The 17,209-nt window shown below is 46.8% G+C and overlaps 1 protein-coding gene across 6 annotated transcripts in view; it reads left to right on the forward strand.

The window, feature by feature from the left end:
• The window catches only part of Fndc3b (fibronectin type III domain containing 3B), a 293,040-nt gene that overhangs the window by 63,723 nt on the left and 212,108 nt on the right, over positions 1-17,209 (forward strand). For 5 of the 6 annotated variants that reach the window (XM_052180717.1, XM_052180723.1, XM_052180720.1 and 2 more), the window contains exon 2: positions 7,329-7,467. In XM_052180717.1, coding sequence (XP_052036677.1) covers positions 7,357-7,467 — 111 coding nt within the window. In that variant the 5' untranslated portion in view covers positions 7,329-7,356. The remainder of the gene's footprint in view (positions 1-7,328; positions 7,468-17,209) is intronic. The other variant, XM_052180721.1, reaches the window with a different exon arrangement.

Consider the following 17,209-nt stretch of genomic DNA (forward strand, 5'->3'; position numbering starts at 1 on the left):
GACAGTTAGAGTTACACAGAGAAACCCTGTATCAAAAAACCAAAAACCAAAACAAACTGAAAACCAGTATGAAGTAGAGAGAGGAAGAGGGAGATGGAGGGGCAGTCGGTGCTTGACAGAGCATCTGTGGAGGACTGCTACAGCCACTGTCCTGCTGGTTTGCTGAAGGGAGTGTGCTCTTAGGAAGCTGTCAGGCCTTGTGACTGACAGCAGCTGTAGATAGTGACCACCTCCAGGGGGAGCGCAGCCTTCTCTTTACTCTCCGCCATATGACTCTATGTCAGGTTTTTATTGTTTTTATTTTTACTACAAATACAACATAAACATATAAACCAGCTGCACAAATGTCTGTCATAACTTAAGTTTTATTAGGTTTTGCTTTTTCTCTTAGAAGTGATTTAGAAGCTGGTCTTGCAATCCCCTGTAAAACCTCAGTCATCTCATGGTTAAATTAGTTTAAAAGAAAATACCCAGTATAGTAATTTCTTAATAGCCTCCCTAACTTCTCTACCACCAACAGCATAGCCCTCCCCCACCCCATCAGCACAGCCCTCCCCCACTCCATCAACACAGTCCTTCCCCACCCCAACAGCACAGCCCTCCCTCACTCCATCAGCACAGCCCTCCCCCACCCCAACAGCGCAGCCCTCCCCACCCCATCAGCACAGCCCTCCCCCACTCCATCAGCACAGCCCTCCCCCACCCCAACAGCACAGCCCTCCCCCATCCCAACAGCACAGCCCTCCCCCACCCCTAAAAGCACAACCCTTCCCAACTCCATCAGCACAACCCTCCCCCACCCTAACTGCACAGCCCTCCCCCACCCCTAAAAGCACAACCCTTCCCAACTCCATCAGCACAACCCTCCCTCACCCTAACAGCACAGCCCTCCCCCACCCCTAAAAGCACAACCCTTCCCAACTCCATCAGCACAACCCTCCCCCACCCTAACTGCACAACCCTCCCCACCCCAACAGCACAGCCCTCCCCCACTCCATCAGCACAGCCCTCCCCTCCCCTAACAGCTCAGCTCTCCCCCACCCTAACAGCATAGCCCTCCCCAACTCAACAGCACAGCCCTCCCCCACTCCATCAGCACAGCCCTCCCAACTCCAACAGCACAGCCCTCCCCTACCCCAACAGCACATAATTCTACCAGACCTCCCTCCATGGTACATCCACTCCCCCCACAGCATAACCCCTGCCCCCAGCATCTGATGATTTCAGTATCCAAGTGTCACTTGACTCTGTATACTAATTCCAATTCCCAGAACCCTTAGGAAAGCCACTCTTAGCGTTAGGTAGCTAGAACATTTTCCTGGTGTAACCTTCATAGTTTTCAGAAAGCTGACCAGTGCTAGTCTCACCATCAGCACCTGATTTGTTTGCTTTTGAAATGCTGGAGCCCTGTGTGGGCTGTGCACCTGCCTTGGTCCCCTGAGCCACTGGGACTACAGGCATGTACATCCTCACTTGGCTTTAACTGGTATTTTTAGTAGAGAAGGAGTCTTTCATAAAATCCAAATCAAGCTGTGAATTTTCCAGTGAGCCCATGGCAATGTCTTCTTTAGACTACAGAGCAAGCATGTATTGCCGTGGTATTTGTCTGATAATGCCTAGTTAATCTGGTTTTAATGGAAAAGATACCAGGTCTATGGAATATTTGCCTCAAACTTAACATTATTGACTTGAGATTATTTGCGAGTTCCTTTTAGTTCCTTGTGTTCGATGGGTTTAGAAAGTGTATTTATGGGGTGGGGGAGGAGACAGGAAGGACACCTGCCTGGGGTAAGCGGGCTGGAGAGACTAGCCGATAAATAGCCTCCATACACAGCTCCACATGCGTGCATGCACTCGTAGCATGTGGACGTATACATTTGGACATGTATGCACACATGGATGAGATCAAACGTGTGAATTCTTGGTTGTCCCCTTCTCCCTAGCCTTGAAGTCAGCACATGGCCCCTCCAGGTGCTGGGGAGGTGCGTGAGGGGCCTGAGCCTGTGCGTGGCTGTGATTGGCTAGCTCCTGTGTCTTGGCTCTGCTCCTGAGTGCTGCAGGCCTCCCTTTGTTCTGGGTGGTGCTCTTCTGTTCTTCTTTGTCTTGTCATCCGAAACTGACTTGTGTACAGTACTGCCAACTCACAGCTTGGATTAATGTAAGGAAATTTGGGTCATTGGCCCACTGAGCGGGCATCAGGACATTTTGTTACTAATTTGAAGGCCAGGTTCACAGACGTAAGAACTCCCAGCAGTGATTAAGGCCTTGGCTTTTAAGGAGGATGTTTTTCCTAGTATGTAGTGGCTCCTCTGGACTGTGGAGAGGGATCAGCAGCTCTTCCCTGCAAGTCAGGTTTTTCATGAATTTAGCCTTTTATATTTCATAAAATAGGCTAGGGCCAAAATACCTTTCTAGACTTGGAGGAAGGCTAGAAAGAAAGAAGAAAAAGTACCAAACCAAATGCCTAGAGAGATGGAGAGACTGCCGTACCTTTTAGAGATTATTGCAAACTATGGTTTTTCAAAGGAATGAATTGTAGTCGTGAGGAGCTCCTTTCGTCTCTAGAATTACAGGCTCTCCTCACTCAGGTCTTGCAGTTTAGGCGCTAACTCAGTCGGCCATAGCCTGGCCGGCAGTGCGCCAGGGACTTGCTCTCCTAGGAGGATGGCTATGCTCCACAGGGCTCACGTGGTGGCTGCCCCTTTCATTCACAACAGAAGGCCGGGCACAGAGTACTTGTGGCTTTAGCGTTCTGATGTGTGGTTGAGGGGAGAGGTTGTGAGGGCCTGTGGTTTTACCAGGTTCTCAGAGCTGGACGTCCTGGTAAAGAGTAAAATAGAAGAGGGAACCTTGGGGGAGCTGTGTCTTTATGAAGAGGTTAATGGTCTCAAGGACAGTGAGGTCTCCTCGGGGAGGTCCTGTGTACCTGGTGCTTCTTTGACTCAAATACTGAGTCCTGAAGTAGTTTTGCCTGGCTCATTTCTACAGCTCTGGGGCAGAAGGCCAAGGAGATGAATGCTTTCTTCCTGTGGCTTCTCCTGAGGCTCTCCCGCAGAGCGTCTGTCAGTTCTTCACCCAGAGAGCACACCCTGGCCCTCAGCTGCTCCTCAGGCTGGTTATGGAACAGTGGTCAAAGAAGATGGTGTTTTAAGGTGTGTAGGGGAATTTCTGTGGCCTCATCCCAGACCATTCCAGACACCAAATTTATAGTATCATTCTGAGATTAAAAACTGATCAGTGATAGTGTGTGTGTGTGCGCACGCGCGCACGCGCTTATGTCTGTATAAAGGACAGTGGCCCAGGGATGTGTAGGACACAGAGAGAGACTGAGTATACCACTTCAAAGGAGCTCAGTGTAGTGGCAGAATGTTTATGAGTCACAGTTCAAGGCTAGCTTGTGCTTCATAACCAGAACCCGTCTCTGTAAAACAAACAGGCACAAACACCTCAAAGCAGAGGTGAGTTTTGGGTACGTAAGGCCAGACTGCTGCAGAAACTCCTAGGTAGCTCCCCTTCTTATGACTCAGCTTACTGTCCTAGACAGTGGCTCCAGATCCAGTTTAGTAAAATACATATGGTCTGATTGCTGTGTGCTAAAGAAAATCTGTAATTCCCACCTCAAATCACAACCAATGAATTGTGCTGGATAGCAAGCCTTCTGCCAAAAGACCACTGCATGTCTCCACGTTCTCTTCTTACACGTGTTCTCTTTCTTCTATAGCCCCCACTTGCCTCCCGTTCTCTCTGTGGTCTACGGGGCAGGCTATTTCCATTCTAAAGTAATTTTAGGGGCAGCTTGATAGGCAGCTGCCTTGTTAAGTATCTGGAGATGAGTGATTGCTGCTTCTGCATGTCCCTTACACTCTGATCAAATGAGAAGTGCCCCGTGTGTGCTCACAGAGGGCACAAATGGCTATTTTAAATGTTTGCTGCATGGATGGACCATCTACCTCAATCTGTCACCCTATATTCTGTTGAAGATAGTCTTATTTTTTTCTAAAATCTTATGTAATAACATGAAATCTTTCATATGTCTGTGTGTGAGCGCACATGCTGTGTATATATGTCATGACACAGGTGGAGGTCAGGGGGCATCTCTCAGGAGTTTTTTCTATGCTTGACACCGTATCTCACTTCTTGAACTTGGCATCTAACTTTGCTTGGGTTTGACACTCACGCGTGAGGATGCTGCCTAACGGGGTTGGGCAGGGAGGCCATGTCTTCTTGATAGCTGGTCCTATTATTATTCAGCATGAGGAAAACCAGGAAGATTTTTAAACTGGAATTGTCAGTGTTAGACTTGTTGGTGTTGAATTATTCTTGCTCCTAGGGGACCTGGAATACTTGAATTTTGTATCTAGTTGAAACTTGCTATCCAGCCTCCCTCCATACTACCCCAGAACCTATATAAGAAATTATGATATCCAGTAGCAAGATAATACTTTGAATTGAATTTGAGGCTCAACTCCAGCATATACAGTGTTCATTGCACCATATGCATCATAAACAGTTTTAACTGTCGGCAGATCCTGATTAAGGAGCCATTCCCCCAGCACCGTTTTTTGTAGCCTGGAAACCCTGTGTCCTTCTTTACTGTATTCTCACATAATGCTGGGAATGGCAGGACCTAATGCTGGCTTATTCTGCCTTATTGGGGGACCAAAGAGGAAGTTGAGGTTCCGTGTGGTCTAGGAGATGGTGTAGGGATTGTCCTGTCCCAATGGGAAAGCACCTTGGTGCTCATAACTAAGGAAGGGAAGAGAGAGAAGGCAGAGTGCCCCATCTGCATCCCTTTCCCTAGCCATTGCCTGAAGCTCCTGTGTGGGAAGAGTAAGGGAAGCTTGGGAAAGAGCAGAGAGTCCTTCTAATACCAAGCAAGACCCCAGATCTACAGCACTGGAAGCCAATTTGCATTTGAAGTGCGTATGTGTGTATGTGTCTATGTGTCTGTGTATATGTGTGTATACGTGTATGTCTGTGTGTTTGTGTATGTGTGTCTGTATGTGTGTCTGTATATATATATGCATGTGTATGTGTTTGCACATGGGACTTCATGCAGATGAGGCATTAGTGAACCCGCTGTTGGTCGTCAGATGCTGCCACCTTGCTTGTTGTTGTTTTGAGCTCACTGATGAGGTGGGTTGGCTGGTGAGCCTTGGGATCATCCTGTCTGCACCTTCCAGCACAGGGATCACAAGTGCACAGCACTCTGCAGCGTCTTGTACCGGGTTCTCATTGCTTCCGCAGGGAGCAGTTTGCTGACAGAGCTAAGTCTCCAGTCCAGCATATACTTCCTAAGAAACACCACCTGAAATTTACAATGAAGAATCAGGCCATTTGTGAGAAAGTAACAATTTGCCCCTGTAAAACTTGTAAAGTTAAATGTAGTAGAAATAAAGTGGACATATACAGGAGGGCTCCTTCCTCAGCCGGCAGTTAAAAGTCTCAATTAAGTTGTCAGAGTGTCTGTAGACTTATCTTGCTTTGAGTGTCAGAGACGCAGGCTAGAGCATCGGTCTTTGGGCTGTGTTTGTATTTGCGTAGACGCTGAGGATGCATCCCATGACATACAGTCCATAAGAAAGAGCGGTGTTATCCGCACTGACTGCTCTTGTGTCTTGTCCCCCATCAGGCATCTTCTGTGTTTGGTTCTCAGATAACTAGTTTCTCCTCACTGAGCTCTAATGGATAGATAGTATAACATTTACCTATTTAGATTGGAAACATTGCCTATTGGGTGGCTCTGAAGGAGTGAACTCCTTGTGGGTGGGATGGAGGGAGAGCCATGCGTCATATTCAGAAAGGAGGTGTTCAGGGATGAAGAGAAATAATTTGTTTCTATCTTTCCCGTCTGGTACAACTCCAAGGCAGCCACTAAAGAATTTGCCGTTGCATTTGGACTGACTGGAACATTAACAGTAAAGCATTCATTAGCCAAATAGCTCTGAATATGATATTTTGAGTGGATGTTCATGAATGGTCAACTCGGGCCTTTGAATGCTTCTGAAGTCATTTACAATTGGGCACGTATGACACGCGCACACCCGTTCCATGCTGGCAGCTTTTGGATGCCGCAGTGGACGAATGTGAGGGTACTTTTTATAGAGCAGGCTGCAGTCCCCTAGGAATGTTCTACTCCCTTCCCGTTGTGCTGTCGCTGACTACAGAGGAAGGTGCAATTATGGGGGGCGGGGAAGCTTTGTGCTATTTTATATATAAGTATGAATTTCATTTATTCTGTGGACACAAGGGAATCTGCTTGGGTGTGCCACAGGTACAGAAAGGCCCAAAGAGTACCTGCGTGAGAAAGGTCCTGTGTGTTCCACTTAAAGAATGATCCGGGAGAAACAGACCGTGGGTGACTGTCTTAGTTGGAGTTTCTATTACTTGCGCCTTACCTAGGGTTTCTGTTGCTGTGAGGAGACATGAGGATCACAGCAGGCTGGCTTACAGGTTCAGAGATTTTTGTCCATTACTGTAATGGCCGGGAGTGTGATGGCATGCAGACACGGTGCTGGGGGCGGGTAAGACCACAGTGACTTCCTCCACACAACCTAATAGTGCCACTTCCAACAAGACCACACCTCCTAATAGTGCCACTCCCCATGCGCCAAGAATACAAACATGAGTCTGTGGGAGCCATTCCTATTCACAGCACCACAGTGATTGTCAGGTGAATGGCTAAGTCAGAAACTGCAGTGTATGTATTAGTTTCTCTTTGCTCATTGTGTTAAATGCTTCTCAATGTTCTTTTGATCTTAATGAAAGGGAGAGCATTTTGTGAATGGCGAGTGTCATTCTTCTGGGATGTATCTAAGTTTCTGTTTGTTATTTTTGCCATGTCAAAAATGTGATCTCAGGGGTGCTGGAGAGATGGCTCAGTGGTTAAAAGCACTTGTTGCTCTTGCTGGGGTGCAGTTTCTAGGCACCCCTATCGGGTGGCTCCCAACTGCCTGTTTTATTGGATCCCAGCTTTATTGGATCTGAGACTCTTTTGGCCTCCGTGGGACCCGCACACATGTGACATGTTCATAAATAAGTATTTTAGGAAATGCAATCTCATTTTGTCCTCAGATGTCTGGGTAGGGGTGGTTGTTAGTTATTCATGTTTTAAAGTTTTAAACCAAATGCTTGGAGCCTGGTCTTGGTCTGAGAGTTCTGCTTATTTCTTTGACCCTTCTTGCTCAGCCCTGGGGGCTGATGCACCAGCTCTCTCTGATGAGGGTCACATGGGCTTCAGCAGAGAGGCACTCGATTGCCCGCTGTAGGTATTTTTTGTTGCTGGTCATCTGTTGTTGTTTTTGTAACCGCGGGTGTTTCTCTTGCAGGTAGCCGGTTGAGGGCAATTCTCCATGAATGTACGTCACCATGATGATGACCGACCAGATCCCCCTGGAACTGCCGCCTCTGCTCAATGGGGAGGTGGCCATGATGCCCCACTTGGTGAATGGAGAAGCAGCGCAGCAGGTCGGTGAGCCTCCAGGGTTTGTGTGGGAAGCAGCGGAGTATTTGGTTTGTTAGGGATTTGCTTTTTGAACTTTGCTGTTCTAGAGAAGTTTTTTACTGTTGTTGTACAGTTACTGTATTATTTAAAATATACCTGAAAAAAAATTTGAGCTTCAAAACTCTTACCCCCTTCTATTAAAACAAACAAACAAACAAAAACAAACAAGAATTAAGCTTTAAAATAATGACTCATTGTGAGGCCGTTCATTCCTTTAGTGTGCTTGACAAATCTGTGTGATCTTGATTAGAAGATGCGCAAGCCATGGTGAGACAGCTCTTTGCTGCGGGCGGAGCTCCTGGGGTTCCTTGTGAAGGCCCTGTCTCATATGCCGGTCCCATGTCACTCCCAGCGTAACTTCATGGCACACAGCCTCTCCTCAGAGAGTCAACTGTGCAGCATTGAGGGACAAACCAACCTGTAAGGACAACTGTGTTTACATCCTGGGGACAGAATTATCCCTAATAACGTTATGTTGTCAAAAAAGTGACTAGAAGATTGTGTTCTATCTTGTAATTAGATAAATATTTTTTCCTCCGTACATATCTTAAGCATAAACATGCTTGTTTTTTGAATAGTAGAGTTGAAAAATAGTTATCCAGAATATATCAATACTTCAAGTAAGCAGAATGGTCATCTGACATGAGTCCGTGCCCCCTCCCATAGTGTGACCCATCATTGTTGCCGGTCTTTGTCAGGTACATAACGGGTACTTTGTATGCCTGCTGATCGGTCTGACAGTGCTGCTCAGTCGTTTATTAGTTCCTTCTGTACTAGATTGTGACTCTCTTAAGAACAAGATATATCTAACTGGGACCAGAGAGATGCCTCGGCCCGTCAGAGCGTCAGAGCGTTTGCTGCTTGCATTACTGGTCCATTGTTGAATTGCTAGCACCCGTAGTGGGTGAGCCCCTTGTCCCTCCAGCTTTGGGGAAGCTACCATCCTCTTCTGGCCTTCATGGGTACCGCACGCGTGTACATATCCACACACCTGCTCACAGCAAATCAAAATAAAATGAATCTTAAAACATAAAACACGTACACCTAACAGGTAGTTCCTAAGCATTGGTTGTTTGGATAGAGCTCATTCCTTCCCACCCCCGTTGGAATGTCTCTGTCTGTCTGGAGCAGACCCTTATCATTCTGTGTACTATCTTCTGTTTTATACAAGGTTAGACAGCCATTCCGCCCCCAACCCCACAAGCCCCCCTTCCCGCTGCCCTCTGGGTCTCCAGCTGTGCGGTCTCTACAGTGGTCTTCTTACTGGTTCATACCTCGCCGCGTGTTTCACATCTGCAACTACCTGCGTCCGGGCCCATGCCTCCCCGCTGCCCATGCCTCCCCGCTGCCCATGCCTCCCCGGTGCCCATGCCTCCCCGCTGCCCATGCCTCCCTGCTGCCCATGCCTCCCTGCTGCCCATGCCTCCCCGGTGCCTGGCCAGTGGCAGCCTCGCTGGAGGTAGCTTTCCCAGTGCGCATGCCTCGCTAGTTCCTGGCGGTTGTTTTCACTGAATCTGCTCCTGCTTTTTTGCCCAATTCTCCATACAGAAGCCGGAGCTATCTTCCCAAAATACAGTGTTTCATATTCATCGCCTATTCAAAGCCACCCTGTTACCCTTGGAGCAGAGCCTGTCTCATAGCCGGCCACCCTTGCCTGGCCAGCCTGCGCCTTTTGCTATTTGTGGCAAACTCTGCTAATTCTGTGAGCAGTTTCGGGATACAATGCTCTGTCTCCTTCATTTTTACTAATTAAAAGACATTTAAAATCCATGGTATTCAAATGTGATTAGCTTGGAGAGTAGCTCCGGACTCCGTTGGCTCACATAGCCAGGCTTCCCGAAGCCACCTTTTGGCCTTGCCGTGTCCTGCTTTTTCTGTTTTGGTGACTTCGTCCTCGTTTTTATGGGAGACTTCAGTTCTCTCAGAGCAGCATTTTGTAGCTTATTAGCTAGCATAAAGAGCCCTCAGTTTTAGAATTTTCCACTCTTCCCTTCAAAAGTGAACTCCTTCGCACAGAGACTTAACTCAAGAGCAAGAAGTTGACAGGGTGTTCCCAGAAGACCTCACGGCATGTCCCTGCCCTGTGCCTTTGACTATTCAATAAGTAGAAGCTGGCTTAATAAATTCGGTCCATTGGGAAGAGTTCTAAAAAGCTAAAAGTAGAAATTTTGCTAATCTATGTATTTTGTAAATAGACACCAAGCTTTTTCCAAGTGAAGGGTATTCTTAGACAGTATCACAGGGGCCTCGCTCGGGGAAGCTCGGGTTCGATCCCCAGAACCCAGGCTTAAAAACGACAGTAGGCATAGGGGCACGTGCTCGTGATTCTAGCTGTGGAGTGGAGGACAGGAGGATCTGTGAGGCTTCCTGACCAGCTAGTTTAGACTAATTGGCAAGTTTCAGGTCAGGAAAAGACTGTCTCAAAATAAAGTGGCCCATGTCTTAGTAACGGCACTGGAGGCCGACCTATGCTTTTGCATAAACGTGCATGTGCACACAATGTGATGGAGATCACATTTAGTCTCAATGTAGCTGTTAGTGGATATATGTGGAAGTATTAACATTCACACTTAGCTATTTGGTCTTAAAGGGGAACTTTTTTTTTTTTTGAAATAGTTTTTGGTTGTTGTTGTTGTTGTTTGTTTGTTTGTTTTCAGTCAGGGTTTCTCTGTGTAGCCCTGGCTGTCCTGGAACTCACTCTGTAGACCAGGCTGACCTGGAACTCAGAAATCTGCCTGCCTCTGCCTCCCAAGTGCAGGAACTAAAGGTGTGCGCCACTGCTGCCTGGCAGTTTGAAACATTTTACTCCTCAGGTCTAGACTAAGCTCTGTCTGTCCTGCCTGGATGCTGCATCTCCATCTCTCAGTGCGGCTCAGCGCAGGCAGTGGCCTGCATGGCCACCTTCCTTCCTCTCTTTACTGAACATCCCCTTCATCTCTTTAGCTTCCGCCTCTTCCTTTGCGTCTGCATCAGTGTGACACAACTCGACAAAAGCAACTTGACAAAAGAAAGGGTTTGTTTCAGTTCAGTTTGAGGCTGCAGTTCACAACAGTAGGGATGCCAAATCAGTTGGGTCCACAAGAGAGCAGAGGGTGCTGGGACTCAGCGCAGTTTCTCATTTCGGAAGTTCAGTGCAGTTCTCTGGCCCACGCTTGCGCCCGCCTCAGCTAACCTCATGTAGAAGCTCTCACAAACATGCAGGGTCCATCTCCTAAGGTGACTCTAGATCCTGCACTTTGACAGTTGATGGGTGTCTCCGCTTCTGTGACGCTGTGAGCAATGTTACCCTGAATGAATGAGGAATCTGGAGAGAAGGTGACGGTGGTTGATCCCAGAATTCACTGTGGGTCAGTCAGTCTGTGGCGTTCAGGGCTGGACTGGATGGTCTTTTGCAATGTTTCATATTCATCACTTAGGAACAGGGCGTTTAGTACATGTTCTGTTTATCATGTTTCTTATTTCTGCCTTCCTTTTTTAGTTTGTTTTTTAAACTTTGAGAATAATCCTTGCTTTTAAGCATATTATTTTGTATTTTAAAAGCCTTTTGAGGAAGTTAATCTGAAATGTAAAATAACCAAACCAAACCAAAGCAAACCAAAGCACCCTTCATGGGTCTCACCAGCCCAGGGTAGCATGCCTTCTGACTTGTTCTGGTTCAGGCTGTTAAAGAGAGCTCATTTCTAATTCCCCTGACTTGGTTCATTCCCAAAGGCTGCCCCATTTTATTGAGAATGAATTTTTTCTCATTTCTTTTTTTTTTCTTGTTTGATTTTGAAATTCCTTGTTTTCCCAGGACAGAATCCATAGCCAGAGTTTTCCTGATATTCCTTTGAGCACATGCTTCTAGGCAGCATATTAGACGGGGAACTTTCCATGTTTCAGACCGCACTCGTCACAGTGTGTCTTTGACGTCAATTGTTCCCTCCCGATTCCATGACCTTTTTCATTTTGTTTTGAGATCGTCTTAATTACACTTCCCTGACAGCGTCCCCTCTTCCGTTCGGTGCTCACCACTTCGTACAGCATAGGTTTGGCCTCGTGTGGAGTTGTGTGTGTACAGTGGGCCTTTCCTACTTAAGACCCAGTGGAGAGGAAGTCTTCTAATTAATGTAGTGGATAAAAATAGATAAACAACTCTCCCTAATCCAGATGAGAATGAGAGCAACCATCAGCCAAAGGCCCCGCCTTACTGGTGAATAGCGTCTCGTGTGGCGCCTTTCCTCTTCTGACGGAATCTCCTTTCGGAACTGGGTCTTAAGCTGGACCACTTAGTGGAGCCTGGTCTTGGGCCACACTCCTCAGTGTCCTGATGCCTAAGAAATTCGCAGCTTGTGCGTGTGTTAAACGGTCCCGCAAACTGCTACCCGCTTCCTTCTACCATTTAGATCCGTTGAGATTGCAAGTGGCAAGGAGCAGAGGGTAGAATTTATGGGACGGCTTACGGGACTGACTGAGTAATAGATACATTCACTTTAATAAGTGTTTACAAAAGTCTTCTGTGCCAGCAGCGTCTTAGGGGCGGGAGACACAGGCATGAATAGATGCTGCTCTTGCCTGACGGGAATGAGCAGTTTAGTTGGATAAATACAACCCCAGATGCTGTATTTATACATATGCCAAGCCAAATGAGCTTGCGATGCAGAATATACCAGAGCGTGGATGATAGGCCAGTGCATAGGGAGGGATTGTGGAGAGGAGCGGGTAGGGAGACAGCAGGCTGGGCAGTGGGAAGCTCAGCTCGCCTTGAAAGCTTCCCAGATGCCTGAAGCTGTTAGGAACCAGGTAACCAGGTAACCAGGTAACCAGCTCCAGTTCTGCTGAGGGAGACAGGGAAGGCTCTGTAAGGATTGTCTCTTCAGTGGAGAGTTAATATTTTGAGTTCACCATGAGCCAGTCTCTTCTGAATAGATTCTGATTTTTCTCCCGTGAATGTCCTTGTGTGCATGTTTGTGTGCAGGTACACACATGTGTGCTTGAGCACGGGGAGGGTGGAGGACATTTTGCACGTCACCCCAGGAGCTCAGATCCTTCTTTGAAATGGTCTCTCATAGGCATGGAGCCGGCTAGACCAGCTGCTGAGTGAGCCCCAGGTATCTTCTCCATCTTTCCAGGGTATTTTTAAATGTTGATTATGGGACTTGAACTCAGGTCTTTGTCCTTTCAAGGCAAGTGCCTCATCCACTGAGAAGCGCTCCCTCTGTACCCCGCACCCCCCCCCCCCCGCATCCCCCCCCCCAAAGTCTGATCTCGAGAGATTTTGCTTTGAGTTTTTGGGGTTTTTTGTTTTGTTTTTTGTTCTTGTTTGTTTTTTGTTTTGTTTTGTCTTTTTGTTTTTTGTTTAGAAATGCTGCTTGATCCTCACTGTTCCATTCTGGTGGTTAGTCCCCCTTGGCCCTGCGTTGAGTATATTCCAGTATCATAGACTCCATGGAATGGCAAATTTTAGTCAGCATCCCTTACAGTGTACATCCTTGTAGTGTGCCAGCTGCAAAGACACCCACCCCTTGTTACCAGGACCACCTTGCAACTTTAACAAAGCTGTGTGTTTATCCAGTCTGTGGTCTGATACCTCAGTCCTTTGGCATTAGGTTTGCCAGTCCCTGGATAGGCCGCCACAAGGGACAGCCTGTGTCGAACCTCAGCTTTAAGAGAATAAATGTTGGTCTGTGTTATCTCAGGGCATTGCTAGATCCAGCTCCCACAATAATTAGGACACACAGCATGTAATTATGACAGTTCTGGGCTGTCTGGCTTGAGAGACACTTCAGAATTAAATTAGCCAAAGGCAACAGTAGTCTGCAATAGCCTACAAAAGCAGTTGGGCAGCCTTCAAAAGGAGGGGCTGCAGGAGACCACTGGCGTGGCTGGGCCGCAGAGGCAGGCGAGGGTCCTCTGATAGTTGTAGCATTACCTCTGTCTGCAGCTCACTGCTGACTTTGTCTGATTTCATTTCAGTAGGGGGAAAGGAATCACATCTCTTGTTCAAGCTATGGCCCACATCTACGGTTGCATGCAGGAAATCATTTTGAATGGATAAAGGATGAAAGAAAGAAAACAAATTTAATTAATTTAAAACAGTTTGAAAAACTGGCCACTTTTCAAATTTGCCGTAAGCCTTTAAAAATAAAATCTTTTATTTATTATTTTTGTACATGCATGCGTGTGCATATGCACTCTCTCGAATGTGTGTGTGTGTGTGTGTGGTGCATGCACGTCATGAGTGTGCGTGCATGTGTATGGACGTTGGAGGACTTCTGTGGCGTCAGCTCCTCCTTCCATCTCTCTGGTTATAGGAGAGAACTGAACTCAGGTTGTTGGGTTTCGGGCAAGCGCCCTTCCGTGCTGCGCCCCCTCATAGGGCCCTTTCCTCTTTCCTAAAACTTCATTTACTTTATTAATGTTATAATGTCTGTGCATTTTCTTTTGGCCTTCTATGTCCCTGTGTTTCTTCTCAGATTTACCCGGCTGCTATGGATTGAAAATATTTACAGAAAGGAAGGCAGATGATGTCCACACCGAACATTAACGTGCAACATGTTTCCTTTGTTTTTACTCCTTAAATAATAATACCATGTAGCCTATTTACATAGCATTTGCATCTACAGCCATATTGAAGTTTGCAGGAGTACGCCCGAAGGTCACAAGCAGACCTTCTCCCTTACATTGGGTTGTTTTGGATTTTCAGGACAAGGTCGTCTGCCTTCCCCACTAGTCCACAACTGAGACTGACCTTGAACCCCTCACACTCTTGCCTCTTCCCCAAGGGAGATTTGAAGCTGCTGTTTTTGCCCTCTGCAGGAGGGACCTGCGGCTCTTTAACTTTTGGTGGTTACTGGTGAAAGAATGGGCCTGCGTGCCCCCTCCTCAGTTTCCCTTAAACTCAGAGGAAGAACTGTGGGTAGAACGGGAAGATTTAAATGAAACTCTGGGCTCTTTCTGCTCGTGTGGGAGGCCAGAGGTCTGACAGCAGGGCTTGGCTTTCTAAGTCAGCAGCAGTTGACTGGCAGGAGTAGCCGTTCCCCTGGGGGCGTGGCCTTCATCCCCATTCACAGCACCATGCTTGGCCTGTGAATTTAACTCAGTTCCATGTGAACATTTTAAACTTCTTCACGTGTGACATCCCATCTCATGTGCCAGATTGGATTCTTTGACAAGACAATTTTATGTATGTATACTATATGTACTTTTATTATGATGGGAGTCTCATTCCCCTTCTTAGGCACACCTGCTGTGCACACACAGATGCAGCCTCTCTGTTGGATTTGCTTGGTGACATAGATGGAAGCAGGAGGCTTGGGATGACTGGCTTCAAAAGGTTTCTGTCACCCCTCCTACCACTTAGGACTCCCTGGTTTCAGTCCCTGCTTTTTAATGAATGGTATTTGAGCTTCCCCATTAAGCTCGTACCAAACCCGATACTGTTGTGATTCTTATGTTATGGTCTCCAGTTGGGGGACAGCCAACAATTTGAAGATTCAACTGCTACATAGGTAAAGATATGGATTTATTGAATCATGTTGAGATTTTTATTTTCTACTGCCTAGATGAAGCTATCTTTTTGTTTTGTTTAGTTTTCCTGGTGCAGTGGTGAAGTACTCTGATAGAAGCCACTTAGGGGAGGAAGGCTTTCTTTATCTTAGCCCACAGGTCCGGGTGCGGTCCATCATGGCAGGGCGGTCCAGACAGCAGGAGTATGAAGCAGCCATCACTTCTCTGACCTCTAATGTTTTTGTTTTGAAAATCTCTCTTTGCCACATTGGATGTTTCATCATACAGTAAGAATAATTTATATGTGTTGGAAGATGAGACTTTTCTATATCCAGAATATGCTGAGACATATGTTACTGCATCATTGTTTCTGGTAGGCATTTTGTGCCCGAATGATAGATGTAAAAACTTGACTGTGTAAAGAGATGCTATACTCCAAACATGGCCATAGCAAGTAAGACACGTGCCATTAGCAGCATGAATCTCCACATTCCAAACATAGATATTCAGTTTCATTTTTCCCTCTCTTTGCCTTTCCATATGTAAACATACCCTTCTAACGAGGTTGCCACTAATGTGCTGTCTCAGATCTAGGTTACCTGGCTTCAGTTCTCTCAGGTTAGACCACTTCCCCTGCTCAAACTGCCCTTGGCCACTCAGTCAGTTCCTGCTTAGCCCTATTGTGAGAACTAGAAGCGCCCATGAAGCATCAGATTCCTTGCTGCTTTAGCCTTCTTGTTTATACTGCTGATTGCTTCTCAGACTCAAGCTGCTGTTGTTGTTGTTGTTGTTCCTCCTCCTCCTCCCCGTGCCCCTCCCCTCCCCCTGCCCCTCCCCTCCCCCTCCTCCTATCCTATCGTATAGTCTGAAAGAAGCTGTTCGTTTCTTGTCCCCCATCCCTGCTCTGTACTGCCTCTTTGCTGCTCCTTGCAGGGATTAGAGAGACAGGCCTTTGGATATGACGGACAGACCTTAGCAGGTCTTCTTCTTTGCAAGCAATTGGGCAAATGCAGGCAACAAAGAACCCAAAGCAACTGTGGTCTGATTTTGGGGTTAGCTTACTGAAAAGTGTACACTCAGAAAGCAGCTCCCCCAAGAGGTAGGTGTCACCCAGCCTAATTTTGGGCAATAGCTAGTCTCATTACAAGTCTGATGTGTGTCACGCAACATTGATTGCCATTGATTGATTAATTGATTCAAGTCTGTCAGGCATGGGACTGTCACGACAGCATGTGACATAGATTCAGGTCAATGTCTATCTAAAACCAGATACAGTTATCTCTTGTTTTGTCTGCCTCTTCTTTACTGCCCAGTTGTAGCCTTACCATTCTCTCTACTAGAGGGAAAGGAACCACACTGGATTTTCCTAAATCCTGTCTGCAAATTGCATCTTTTAGGTAGATAGAATTAAATTTTTATAAACTTTATATAAGCTATAGCAGTTTTAAGGACCCAGGGTATTGGTGGAGTATAGACCTGGATGGTAGAGGATACGTCCCACCAATAGTGGGGATCCCTAGCCCATGACTTCTTAGACTCTCTTCTGTTTGTAAAGTGTGTTGCTGTGACTGGGTGCTTCGACTCCTCTCTCCTTATGGTAGCTGTCCTTCTGCCCGAGGCTACTTCAACCCCTCAGTGAACACGTCTTGAAGATAGCATCCAGGGGTGAGGACCTCTGGAGAGAGGGACAGTGTGGCTGGTTCTGTGTTCATTAGTTACTCAGTAACCCCAGGGGTGCTTAGGATAAACTGTCTGAATTTGCCTCTTGAACATATTCTGTTGTTTTGACAATGCAACAGATAAGGTAAAGGTCAGATGCATTTGGTTAGACCCTGGGTTTCCTTCAAGTTCAAGTGTGATTTGTAGGATTGCTGGGCACTGGGAAACTTCAAGCTCAACAACTTTGAGTTGAGTGGATGCTTATGGACAGTGAGTTGAACTGTTGCAAAGAGTGAATTTTATTTCAAAGTTTGATGCCTTCGCTTCTTCGGAAGCAAGGGAAAGGAGGGTGGTAGTTGAGGGCTTCAGGGGTAGTGCTAAGCCCTTATGTCATTCATCATTTAGGTCACATAGTGTGTAAGGCGAAGGTCTATGTATTTCTAGGCTAAGTGTGAGGTGAGGAAGGTTAAGGGCTTGCAGCCAGCAAGTCAAGAGTTGGGACTTGATCTCAGTCAGGTTCTCCTCTAGGAACTTCCAAGAAGGAATGTATGCCTGGCT

Source organism: Apodemus sylvaticus, chromosome 4 (genome assembly GCF_947179515.1).
Source record: "Apodemus sylvaticus chromosome 4, mApoSyl1.1, whole genome shotgun sequence".
NCBI lineage: Eukaryota > Metazoa > Chordata > Mammalia > Rodentia > Muridae > Apodemus > Apodemus sylvaticus.